Raw genomic sequence first — 12972 nt, forward strand, 5'->3', positions numbered from 1 at the left:
TTTATATAGAAATGTCAGCATAGCATTCGCATAATGATGGAAACAACAACGCTGAGGGCTTTGGGCCTCGCACTCTGATGGCTGTGTGCAAACGTCACCAATAATGTGTCTTTAGTCTAGACATGTCAGGGCTCTGTGGGATCTATATCCACGCCTTTTTGTCAGCGCCTTCAATCTTCCCTGTTGCTCAAGAGCTAAGTGCAAGAGATTAATAAGTGGATTTGTAATGCACAACCTCAGGTTTGACACTATAAGTCATCGGCTGTTTATCGCTTTGGCTTTCTCGCCGGATTGAAAAATGGCAGACGCTGAGTAAGTTAGTTAGCCGCTCTCTCCACCCCCGCCTCCCTCCTATTTCTAACCCCCCCCCTCCTCCTCCTTGCGCTTCAGGACCGGGAGGTACAGTATACTGTAGCAGCTAATGAGCAGCTTGTGTCTTTTCTGTTTGTTTCCCTCTGGCAGACAGATGATGTGACGCAAACAGAGGGCTCTCAGCAGCTCCAGCTCCAGCACTCAGACTCTTCAGAGAAGCAGCAGCCCAAAAGGTTACATGTCTCCAACATTCCCTTCCGCTTCCGGGACCCTGACCTAAGGCAAATGTTTGGGGTGAGTACCAAGAAGCAAAAAAATCCAATTTAATACAACTTATTTTTGTAGGTTCAGCCTTTTTCTATTGGTTAATATAACACTGTGCTGGTTAGGTTAATTCCTGGGATCTGGGAGCGCGGTAACAATGGAACAACAAAGTCAGTTTGCCTCGCCTGAAACAAAGGGTGCCTCCGCTTACGCCAGAAGAAATTATTACACTGACGAAATAAAATATTCAAGCTTCAGGGAGAACGAGCTGTGGGGCTAAACCACGAAGCAAAGGCCACAAATTTAATGAGTGAGGCGACTGCGTAAACCAGCATCTACTGTAGTAACTACACTACATTTTCAGGAAAAACAGAGTGAATTTTTACAAGTTGGGAAAAGTCAAGAAAAACAGCCAAATCAGGTGCTGATGGATGAGAAAAAAACTCACTGCTCCACTGACACCAGGCTGAAGCACGGCCATCATTTGACCGTTCATCTTTGTCTTCTTTGCTTTGGCGGACCGGTTGATTTAAAACCCATTTGATCAACTTGATGTGCTCAAGTTTCTTGCCCTGTCAGACTTCTTTTTCGCAATGTTGCCGTGTCCCCAGATGCCAGCAATTAACTTGGTGAGAAAAATGTTATTAACTAGGGATGCACCGATCCGACTTTTTCAGTCCCGATAGAGATACCTTTGGGTTTCGACCAATACCGAGTACCGATCCGATACCAGTGTTTAATCAATAAGCTGTATGCTTCACTGTGTGGAAGGGACTGGGATCATTCTTTTATGTGTAAGGCAACATCAGGCTTGACTTAAACACTGTTTTCCTAACTTTGTAAAACAAAACGCAACAATTAAATACAGAGATGTAAATTTACACTTTAAAATATTAAATTGTACACCAGAAACTTGATAGAAAATCTACAAAGTTAACAGGAATGATATGGTCAACAGGAAGTCGAATTCCAGTATATAATATATATAGTATATAAACATAGAATTGAATTGAATAGATCGGCCTCATTGTCACCAATATCCAATCCAGCTGTTTTAGTCGGTATCGACCCAATATCCGATCCGGTATCGGTGCATCCCTATTATTAACAATTGGAATGATGGCTAAAACATAATTAACTTTAAATCTGTCTATCTTGGTCATTAACAGAACACATACAGTATATCCCCCCAAAGCTTTCTTAAATAGCTTTTAGAGCAGCTCGAATCAGGACTGAGAAAAAATGGTTTGTCCTGATTACCTGTTTAGAGGTTACACATACAGAGCTGTCAGCTGCATGCAATCAGATTACATATCAGCATTACCAGAAGTCCTCAACAGAAATGTTCTCTTTCTCTCTCCGTCTCTCGCCCAATTAATGAGGCAATGAATAGTTCAACAGCTCACCCTTGTGTCTCACAAAAGCCTCAATAAGAATTGAACCATACATCCCCCAATTCAATAACCATAATGGATCTGAATGGAGACAATCGCCAAAAAAAATGTACTTTAAATGTTATGCGCTAATTGGACCATTAGAACCCAGAGGCGTTAATTCTCGTCGTTATGAAGACAACATCCAGCTGATGATATTAATTACTCGAGAGCCCTGGCTTTTATAAATTGCAGACAACATGGCTGCTCTCTCTCTCTCTCTCTCTCTCTCTCTCTCTCTCTGATTGTTGGCTTTATTGTTCCCAGCTCTGGTGCAGGTCGCGTGGAATCCAAATCGCCTCAGTAATTAGCTCGGAGGCTTTGTGTGCCTGGCCGACGCATGCAGATATACGATACAAAATTGATCGCAGCCCACCCAGTCCCCCTCAATCACCCCACTCACCCACGTGTGGCCCCGTTCCTTCCTGTTACACCCCCCCCCACCCTCCCCTTCCCTTTCCCTTCTTGGTGGTTGGCATAGCAGAGGATTGTGGGATTGATTGTTTTGGGGTAGAACTTGGCATAGATGATAGCTGGTGTGCTCCACCCTCTGACATGGTCCTCCACAATGGGCCTTTGTGTGATCAGCGTGTGCAAAGCCTCATCCCTCTAGCTCTTAATGGCTTCTGGAGCGCCACCGGCTCAATACGCCATTACTGCTGCGCATGAGTGAAACCCACAGCAGACATGCAGGGGGAGCAACGACATAGAGGGAGAAAGGAGAGTGGAGGTGCTGCTGCACGGCCCACTAAAGAAAGGCCCTTAAAGCATGAGCAAAGCCCCGCCGGGAGCTCCCATCTGCTCCCACGCGGCACGGAGAAAACCCTCTCTCTGGTGACGGCACCCTAAAAACAAGAAGGGAGGGAACCCTTGCACGCCACGGGGTTAAGGGTGTGGAGAAAACCTGTGAGCCTTTAACGAGGCGCTGAATGAAGGGCTCATTAGGACGACCACAGCGGACCTTAATCAGTAATTAGAAACTGTGATCTCTGAGAGCTAGCAAGTGCGGGGGGGGGTGGAGGAAATGAAAACACTCGAAGCGCGATGCGAGCGAGCGAGCTCTGTGCGGCGCCCATGCTGCGCTGCTTGAGGGTGCCCTCGTTTGTGCGACTGGGTTCTTCAGCAGTGCTTCTCTCGGTGCATGTAAGGGCTCTCACAGCATTCCCCGGAGCAATCAGGACCTCTGCACCACCCCCTATCCCTCCCATTCACCCCCCATCCTGCTGTCACGCTGACTGCTGTGCCTGAGCGTGCTCTACACTGGCACTCTACTGTTTGAATACACAGGGCTGCTGCAGCGTAATTATAGGTTTCTTAAGAGCTTAAAGATATTCAAGCAAATCAAAGGTGGAGGCGCAGTGGCCTCAATATTATGTGTTGCTTCCACACTAGGAGGGCTTACGGCACAGAGGATACAGTATATTGTAATTTCATTTAGGGGAAAAAGGCACACACTGTATCAAAGCACTGCACCAGTGTGTTTTAGCTCCATAAATGTAAATCATGTATACTTTCACATTTATTTGCTGACCATTTTTTTGTACGTATGCATTCCAGGCGTCCATTGCTTTCTGTTCATTTTTTTGCATAAATATCAATCCAATTTCTATTTCTAGCGTAATGTATTTGAAGTGCACAGCCTTATTTAATAAAGATAATGTAATGGAAGTGAAAATATTGATATTGAAATGAATGGATGCCTGGAATGGTATAAAAAAAACACATTCAAATGTGTAAAATTAAGCAGCATGATTTGCAAAATGGTCAGCTGTGATAAAAAAATAAAATATATTTGATAAATGGGATAAAACGTGCACAACTTGTGAATCCGATATGTGTGTATTTGCATATTGAATAGTTTTAGTGGTCTATGGATGAATCGAGCTGCAGCCTCTTAGATGACGTCAGTCTGCCTTGTCCTCCCTCTGGAGACTCCTCCCATTGAAGCTATTGTTTATCGGTGCTGCTGATGCAGCTGTTTCTGTTTCTGTGTGTGTGTGTGTGTGTGTGTATGTGTGTGAGTGGGTGGGCGGGGATAGAAGTGCATGAGATCACTGGTGAGCAGCGAGCAGTCCCCAGCGCCATGTGGAAATCCACAAAGACGACTTCCTCTGAAACTAATTAATCGACGCCACAAGCCCATTACGCTCGGTTAAAACAATTAGCATCTGCACATTGCGTGGGGGAAGCATTGTCATCTCAGGCGAGAAAAGGGGCATCACGCTGGGATATAAATGCCTGTGTGTGTGATCGAGCCAACGCGTCCCATTCAAATCAATGGAGCTGAGCGCCATATGAGGCAGATGTGTGGATAGGATCTATGGAATCCTTTCCAGAGCACATATATATAGGGTGGGAGGAGGAGGAGGAGGAGATACACCCTGCTGGAGCAGAGGAGCTTTTAAATAACCAGGGCTTGTTTTTCCTTTAACTCTGTGTGGTTAGGCCACCGCAGAACCCTTTCAAGTGGGAGGGGACATGTGTTTTTCGCTAACCCATAAACCCTCACCTCCTCGAGCCCACTCCACTCACTTCAGCCAGATAATAGCCAGCTCCTCCTAACCCCTATTAGTGGCTCAGTCAAACGATCCATCCATTCCCATTGAGCGTCGACCACATGGAAGGCCCATTTCTTCCCTGTTGTGCCGAAATGAAGGCGACGCGGACCGCTTGACAGGGTAATTACTTTTAATGAAATAATACGGCCATTGTAGACAGCAATTAAAAGTCGCTCTCACTCCGCTCATTAGAGGAACTTACAGTTTACTTTCATTCCTCTGTTTTCTAATGATCCGAAGGCAGGCCCTTTTAAATCGAAAGGCTGGAGCGTGTTAACCCCTGGGGACTGGCCCTTAGGTCCTGTTGACTGTGAGAGAGCACACAAACAAAGAGGAGGAAGAGAGAATAAAGAAGAGGCATATAAAAGGATAGGAAAGGTATATTCACAACTGATCCACCAAACTCTCCACCAAGTCAGAGCTCAGTTATCTGCTCAGGAGACTTGAAGAAGTGAGTTTTCCCCCAGGTGATCGCGGAGGTGGAGGAGGTTCCACATCTCACACAACACAACTTCAAAATACAATCTTCTTTTTTTTTCTCTCTTTGTGTAAAAACAAGCAAACAAACATCAGAAATGCTGATATGTAATCAAAGATCCGGTATTTGCTACAGATCGTGTGATCTCATTTCATATAGTATTGATAGGAATACAAAAAGCAGCAGCTATGACTTCTCTTTTTTTAAAAGCGTGCCAGCCAGCTTCAAGAAACTGTTTGCCGAGCTAACAAATGCAAATTGACCACCATTTCCTCACAAAAGTAACATTTCCATATTGCCTTAATGGTTTTTCTTTCTCCAGTCGTCCTTCTCATGAATTCGCAGTCAGTGAGGCTTTCTAACTCCATCTCTCTTCTCTTTTTCTTTTCTCTCTGCAGCAATTTGGAAAGATTTTAGATGTGGAGATTATCTTTAATGAGCGAGGATCCAAGGTAAGTGAACTAGAACACCAGCTGCTTCATTACCATGTACTTCTTCTGTTTCCTAATGATGGCATTAGTGTAGTGTGTACATTGGCTGAGAGTAGTGGTCCCTAAGCCTGGTCCTGGAGAGCTGCATCCACTGTGCCTCTCTTTCTCTTTCTCCCTCCCTCCCTGTTGTTTTTGTTGTTGCAGCTCTAACCCAAGTTGTGAATCATTAGCCCTGTCAATCAATTCATTATTGAGCTGTTTCACAATTCACTTAATCCACCAGCAGGCTGCAGGTCCTGAAGCTTATGGAATTGAAACTGCTTGTTTAGGGAGCGGCTGTTTGAAGCCTGGGTGTTGGTTCTACATTATTCAGGTTTTCTCATTTTGTTTTTTACATATACTATAATTCAGGATAAGAATAACGTTCTCGGGGGTGTTTTGCAAAATAAATGTAGTTTAGCTAAATTTGAAGGCTAATCCTACTTTCACCTCACATTTCAAGCTTTGGACAAACAGGATTGTGTGTTTTCTGTGTGGAGGCTTTTACACACCCAAGCTAATTTAATTTGTGATTTTAAAGGGAGCCAGTTCAAGCCCATGAAAAGACCAAAACCAACAATGTGTTAGTCCGTCTCTCAGCGCTTTCTGACTTCCCCCGCTCTCCACCGAGTCCATTGGTTCCAATTGAAGATGTAAGTCTTTAAAATTGGGTCACAGATATACAGATTTACTCTTAAAAAAAGGCTCAATATTTTCCCAAAACAGCTGCGGACTGTAGTTTTTAGTAAACCTTATTTGAACCGGACTAAATAGTGCCGTTGTTGAGGACTATTTTCAGCGGCGGATTAATCCACATTTGGTGCTCCAGTGAGTATTTCCGGCAGCAGGACGGCGTATTGATGTGTTATTTATAGTTTTTGGACAACAACGGAGTAGAACTGCAACGATTAAACAATTAGTTGTCAACTGTTTAATTAAATGGCCAACTGTTTTGATAACCGATTAATCAGTTTGAGTATTTTATTATAGTTTTTTTATGAAAAAAAAGTCAAAATTCTCTGATTCCAGCTTTTTAAATGTGAATATAGATATATAATAATATAATAATAATCTAAATATATTTAAATTCAATATATTTTAAACTGAATATCTTTAAGTTTTGGACAAAACAAGATATTAGAGAACGTCTCGAGCTTTTTTAGAAACACTGATTGATATTTTTTACAATTTTCTGACATTTTATAGACCGAACAACTAATCGATTATTGAGAAAATAATCAACAGATTAATGGACAATTGCAGCCATACAATGGAGCTTTATGGCAAAGAGAAAGAAGATATAACAGGCTTTGACTGCACTGAAAATACGTTGGTTTTGGTCTTTTCATGGGATTTGTTGCCATTAAAAGCACAAAAAATCAGGAATAATCAATATAAACGTTACCTCTTAAAACCTTATTTTAACAGTGTCTAACTGCGTTGATCACGTTTGTATGCATTTAAAAGATAATCTGGACTCCTAAAGCATAAATACCAACAAGCCAGCAGAAAAATAGCCGCCGTGCTGCAGCGTTACTGCAGTATCAGTCTCCTAACCACCTACCATGGACAGGTGAAGCCCGCGGTGGTGTGAACAGCCGAGTGCTACTCATCCAGCTGTTCATTTAATAGAGTGTACTAAGCTCCACAGCTTTCCATTCATAAAGGAGACAGGGTCCCTGGCTGGGTGTTGAGGCATGAATACTATTGATTCCCATTCATACCTGGGAGTAGTTTGGGCTCGTATACAGGCATGCAGGGAGCCCTGGAAGCAGGCGACGCCGCCGCACTCAGCCCCCTCTGCCAGACAAGATTGAGCACCGGATAAACCTGCCTCCTCCGCCGTAACAAGCATTTATTGTTTGTGCCCTACAAAGCCATTACCCATGATGCCTCTCTCCCTCTCTCTCTCTCTCTCTCGCACGCACCCTGTGTGCTATATAATGAACCTAGCAGGCCATTAATAAACAATCTATTTTCTATGAAGCTTTGGCAATTTGCATTCAATATGTTTGTCTCCTTTGAAAAATGGTGGCTCCACTCTCCCCTCTTGTAAGCTAATTATTTGTGCATGATAAAAAAAAAAAAAAGATAGAGGGGGTAACCACAGTCGGGTGAATGTCCAAAGGATTAATTTTGCCCTCAATTCCTTTTTTGAATTTATTTCTTTATCTCTCTTTCCCCAAGGACAGGTCCCGTGTTATTTATGCTAGGAATAGCAGCCCGGAGATCCTGTGTATGCATACGAGATCACGCCGCTCGCCATCTCTCACATGTATTACATCCTCAAGCAATTATCAGGCAGCGCCGGCCATGCTCCCGCTCCCCCTGCCCATACCTCTATAAGTATATATAGAAACCAAAAGGAATGGGACTTGTTTGGCCAGCATATCTTAATGCTTCCGCTATAGAGCTCAGGTCCAGTATCCCAGTCCACATAACTCAAGGAAGTGACAAACCCCCCAGGGGAGTGAGGGAGTCAGAGAGTTGGGGGTTGTGGGGGGGGAGGGGGATGGAAATGAGAGGTTGGGTATATTTTGGTCAGGGTTTAAAGTCAATATCCTCTTCTTTATCACAGAGGATGGTATTTGCGGTGACACCATTCACTTTTTTGCATCAATGAGCCGGTGTAATTTTTGCCTTCCATAAAAATGTCCCACTTATTAGAGCAAGTGAATTAGAAATAGCCAGAGATCAAGTTAACATCTCTCCGCGGAGAACTCGCACTCCTTCTCCTGTTGCCCACGTTCTTCAAAGGGAGATGGGGGCCGCTGCTGAAGTTGTGTAGATAATTATACGACTATTATGGCAGCTAACACAGTGTTTTGCATCCGCCGCTTCCTGACATTCACCCATGGCACCGGTGCTGTGCTGTTTAATTGGGTAAAGCAGGCAGGTTTGTTGGTGTTGTTGCGTGAGGTCATGTCACCGTTATCCTCTCCTCCTCGGATCTCTCTGTTTGCTGTTTCCTGACGCCTCACTAACTGCCTCTAATTAATCTGGCTGCTTACAACTCGACTCTGCCGCCGCTGCTGCTCACCTACTCCTGTCTTCTCACCTCTCTTTCCCTTCTCTCCCCTTTCTTTCCCCCCCCCCTCTGCGTGAATGTGTGTGTGTGTGTGTGTGTGTGTGTGTGTGTGTGTGTCCATCCTTTCCTTCTCCTTTTTTCTCTGCCGGTGGCTAACGTGGCGCTCTCAGGGCTTTGGGTTTGTAACTTTTGAAACAAGCACAGATGCTGATCGTGCACGGGAGAAACTAAACGGTACAATCGTAGAGGGACGCAAAATAGAGGTGCTTTCATTTTTTCCCTTTTCCCATCATTTTTCTACTTCCTGCCTGCTGCCTCCTAAACTTACCTATAAACCCATGCATTAGCATGTGGCTGTGTGTGTGTGTGTGTGTGTGGAGATCTGCATCCCTGAATGTATGTGTGCCTGGATGCATGCATGCATAATGGTGCGTATAACTTGTTCTCAGTAGAAAGCGGGATCCATACATGTCAACCTGGACACGCCAGTTGTCCATCATTACCTGACAATGCAGAATGAATGCATGCCATCATCCTCTGGGTTCCTGTCAAATCTGAGAAGACCCGCACTCCCCTGTCACCATCGTTTAGTGTTTGCCTGCTCTAATTCTGCTCTCGTTGACGACGAGCCGAGCCTCCCCCGCTCAGTCATTCTCATCAGGTCAATAGAAGAAAATCAAAGCACTGTCTGTGTTTTTCTTTTGGAATCCATTTGTTTATCCGACCAATTACTGAATTTGGAGGATGTTATTTTTTTTTTATTCATACCTGTGGGTAATTGGTGCATGCTTTCCCCCCTGTTTCCAGTAATTTAATAATCTGTAAGGAAATTGAAATGATGAATAAATTCATGAAAGGGTGAACCAATCACACCAAAGTGCTACATGCATTTACATAATTTATTTATTTATCTATTCTTTTTGAATGTGTCTTGGTTTGCTGCTTGCTTTTATTTGCCCATCCTGGATATCTGGATAGTAAATGTGAAGGTGTGTGATAACAGGCTGCGTGTTTTCGTTGCTTTGAACAGGTGAACAATGCAACAGCACGAGTGATGACAAACAAAAAAGTGGCCAACCCTTACACGAATGGTAAGTGCAGGGCCGTATCATAAAAACCTGAAAAAATAATAACATGTAGTTCTTGTTGTCAGTTGAGATTTGTTGTTGTGTTCACCAGGATGGAAGCTGAATCCGGTGGTGGGAGCTGTCTATGGTCCTGAACTGTATGCCGGTAAGAGAGCCGCAGCTTCTGCAGTTAGAATTTAGAGTGTTTTTCTCTCTGCCTTCCACCACATGCACCGCACCGTACCTGAGGCCACTATCAGCCGCAGCCAATCCCAATCTGACCCCTGAATTTCTACAATCGGGCTCATCCTGAACCTACTGAACATGAAATTCCCCTCAAATCAAAGTGAATCTGAGAGCGGGCCCAGATAAGCAGTGGATGATCCAAGCCTCTCTGAGTGGCTGAGGGAGCCTGAGCCATTGTTTGCGCCGTGTGCAACTGTAAAGCTGAAAAAAAATGATTTCAAGAGCAAGCGCCCCTGCAACTGTTATCAGATTGTGGAGGCTGCTGCTGTGGATGGATTTGCCAAGTGCGCCAGATTGACTTTTACAGAGCTAACCGAATAAGGGAGATTGAGTGAGCGATATTGTTGGCACCTACCCTGTCGAAGGCCGCTATTCCTTCTGGTCTCAGTAATGGAGGAATGAGATGAGCTCAGTGGGGTTTTCCCTATCTCTCTCTCTGCCTCGACATGCCAGCTTTATTGCTGTATGTTATATGAACCCTTTGCATTTTAATGAGGGGGAAATGGTACTATTTCATTTGGAAGAAGTGCTGAGCACATCGCGCCACTTTAACGGCTTTCCTTTCTGCTCATTAGACTAAAATCTGTTCATTCCCCGGACAGCTTTACGGCGAACCTCTAAATAACTGTCCATGACAGAAAGCAGTCATCTATCATTTTTATTTCATCCCCAACCCCTCACCCTCTCCATGCCTTCTTCCACCCACCTCCTCCTTCCCCCCACCCAACACTCCCTCGGTTTCGACATCTCCCCCTGATAATTATGCACACACATAAACATACACACATCCCTCTGTAGGTGCACGCACATGCTCAAACATGTACATTATGCCATGGTCAGCTGGAATTTTCCCTAAATTAAAAGTCTTACCTTACATAAACAATCATTTCACTGACCTATATACACACACAACACTATCCCCTGCCCTGTTTTTACACTCAGACCAAAGCATTCCAGCATACAGAAATAGATAACCTATGTAGAACACAGACACTAATACATGTCCCCTCTTTCATGCGCACTTTCTCCATTTTACACTCACACACATTCACGCACACACACACACACACACACACTTCCCAAATCATCTCATAAATCAGAGGGAGTGTGGTCCACCACTCCAGGCAGGGGAAGCAGGAGGGGTTGGGTGATTTATTGGCTGCTAATTTTTCAAGTCGTCTTGACATGGCACTGGAGTTTGCCAAGCCTAAACGACAACATATGCTTGCCAGCTGGGAAGATGGGAAACATAAATAAGAGATACATTTTTTTGAAACAAACCCGCCCTAATGAGCGGCAAAAGGCCGTTTTAGCTCTGAAAAAAAGAAAAAAAAAGAAAACCCTGACCATGTCTTTTGACTGTGATGTTTCTCCCCTCCCGAAAGAAAGAGAAAAAAAACAAGAATGAGGTTTTGCGGGATTCAGGACGTATTCCAAAATCATCATAGCTACAGTTAATATACTTTTGGTGGGAGTAAAATGGGATATAAAGGCGATTAATCACTGTTTATCAGTCCTCATTTCTGTGCGGGAGATCAGTGAAATTGGGAGCCATAAATCCTGGCTCGGTGACAGCACACTTCGTCTCCATTCGTCCTGGCGCTACAGGTTTATTGTCCTCAAAACCCATTCAGGAGAATGACGGATGAGAGCCTCATGCCGGCTCCCCGCTCTTAACCTCTTCCAGGGTAGATTGGCTCCTCCTACTGATGGAGGAGGGGGGGGGGTAGTTGGTAGGGTACAGGCAGGCGGTGGAAACCCAGAGTCCATGTCCTCTGTCGCCACCTAACACCCAAACCTCCCCCAGGAGCTCGCTTCAGGGAGGAGGAGGGGGTCGTGGTCCAGGAAAGAGGAGCAAGGTGATTGGGTTTCCCAGTCAAATGGAGGGATTGGCAATAAAACATAGCAGTGGCACAAATCATGGTGTGTGGCAGCTGGTAGGCATCCAGTATCTGTGCTCACCTTTGTCCTCTTTTACTGTGCGCTGATCTGGTTTACATGAAAAACTTTTTGTAGAACAAACCCCCACTGCCTCGTATATATAGGTCTGTTCATATATAACACCGGCCATCTTTGTCCTGGTCCATTTTTATTTGCTTAATGACACTTGCACAAGTGTCTGTTTATACAGTTTGTAATTATGTATGTATGCAGTGAGTGGGTGTGTAGCTAAAGCTATAGTACAAATGTGAGTGTGTACAGGAATGGTGTAGATTTCTGTACATGTACATGCGTTTTAATTTGGGTTTATGTATTGTTTTAAACATGCGTAATTAGTATAATGCCAAGTGTATCTACATATGTAAAGAGTAGAGTGCATAAGTATATATTCATGTATACATGCACATATATAATAACTTTATTTTAGGGCTGTCAAAGTTAACGCAATAATAACGCTTTCATTTGTTTTAAGCCACTCTTTAACGCATTAACGCAACTTGCGTTTTTTTAGGTTGTAGCAATCTCAGCTTTAAAGCTAGAGTGAAGATACTGGCATCATAATTAGAAACTAAAAATCCTAAGGAATCTATTGGTACCAACCATGGCATACTGGCTTGTCGAAAAAGAGGCTAAATAACGCTCCAAAAAAAACGCTAAATTTTGCATGCGAAAAATGTCATGGCCATTTTTAAAAGGGTCCCTTGACCTCTGACCTTCAGATATGTGAATGTAAATGGGTTCTATGGTTACCCACAAGTCTCCCCTTTACAGACATGCCCACTTTATGATAATCACATGCAGTTTTGGGGCAAGTCATAGTCAAGTCAGCACACTGACACACTGACAGCTGTTGTTGCCTGTTGGGCTGCAGTTTGCCATGTCATGATTTGAGCATATTTGTTATGTTAAATGCAGTACCTGTGAGGGTTTCTGGACAATATCTGTCATTATTTTGTGGTGTTAATTGATTTCCAGTAATGAATATATACATACATTTGCATAAAGCAGAATAATTGTCCATTCCCATGTTGATAAGAGCATTAAATACTTGATTAAGGTACATTTGAACGGATAAAAAAAGTGTGATTAATTTGCGATTAATCACGATTAACTATGGACAATCATGCGATTAATCGTGATTAAATATTTTAATCATTTTTTAAAAAACAAGTTGT

The 12972-nt window shown here is 43.6% G+C and overlaps 1 protein-coding gene across 12 annotated transcripts in view; it reads left to right on the plus strand.

The window, feature by feature from the left end:
• The window catches only part of LOC119501436 (RNA binding protein fox-1 homolog 3-like), a 466701-nt gene that overhangs the window by 426664 nt on the left and 27065 nt on the right, over positions 1-12972 (plus strand). For 11 of the 12 annotated variants that reach the window (XM_037791780.1, XM_037791782.1, XM_037791781.1 and 8 more), the window contains 5 exons: positions 463-606; positions 5444-5497; positions 8714-8806; positions 9574-9634; positions 9723-9776. In XM_037791780.1, the coding sequence (XP_037647708.1) occupies positions 463-606; positions 5444-5497; positions 8714-8806; positions 9574-9634; positions 9723-9776 (406 nt within the window). The remainder of the gene's footprint in view (positions 1-462; positions 607-5443; positions 5498-8713; positions 8807-9573; positions 9635-9722; positions 9777-12972) is intronic. The other variant, XM_037791779.1, reaches the window with a different exon arrangement.

Source organism: Sebastes umbrosus, chromosome 14, assembly GCF_015220745.1.
Source record: "Sebastes umbrosus isolate fSebUmb1 chromosome 14, fSebUmb1.pri, whole genome shotgun sequence".
NCBI classification, from domain to species: Eukaryota; Metazoa; Chordata; class Actinopteri; order Perciformes; family Sebastidae; genus Sebastes; species Sebastes umbrosus.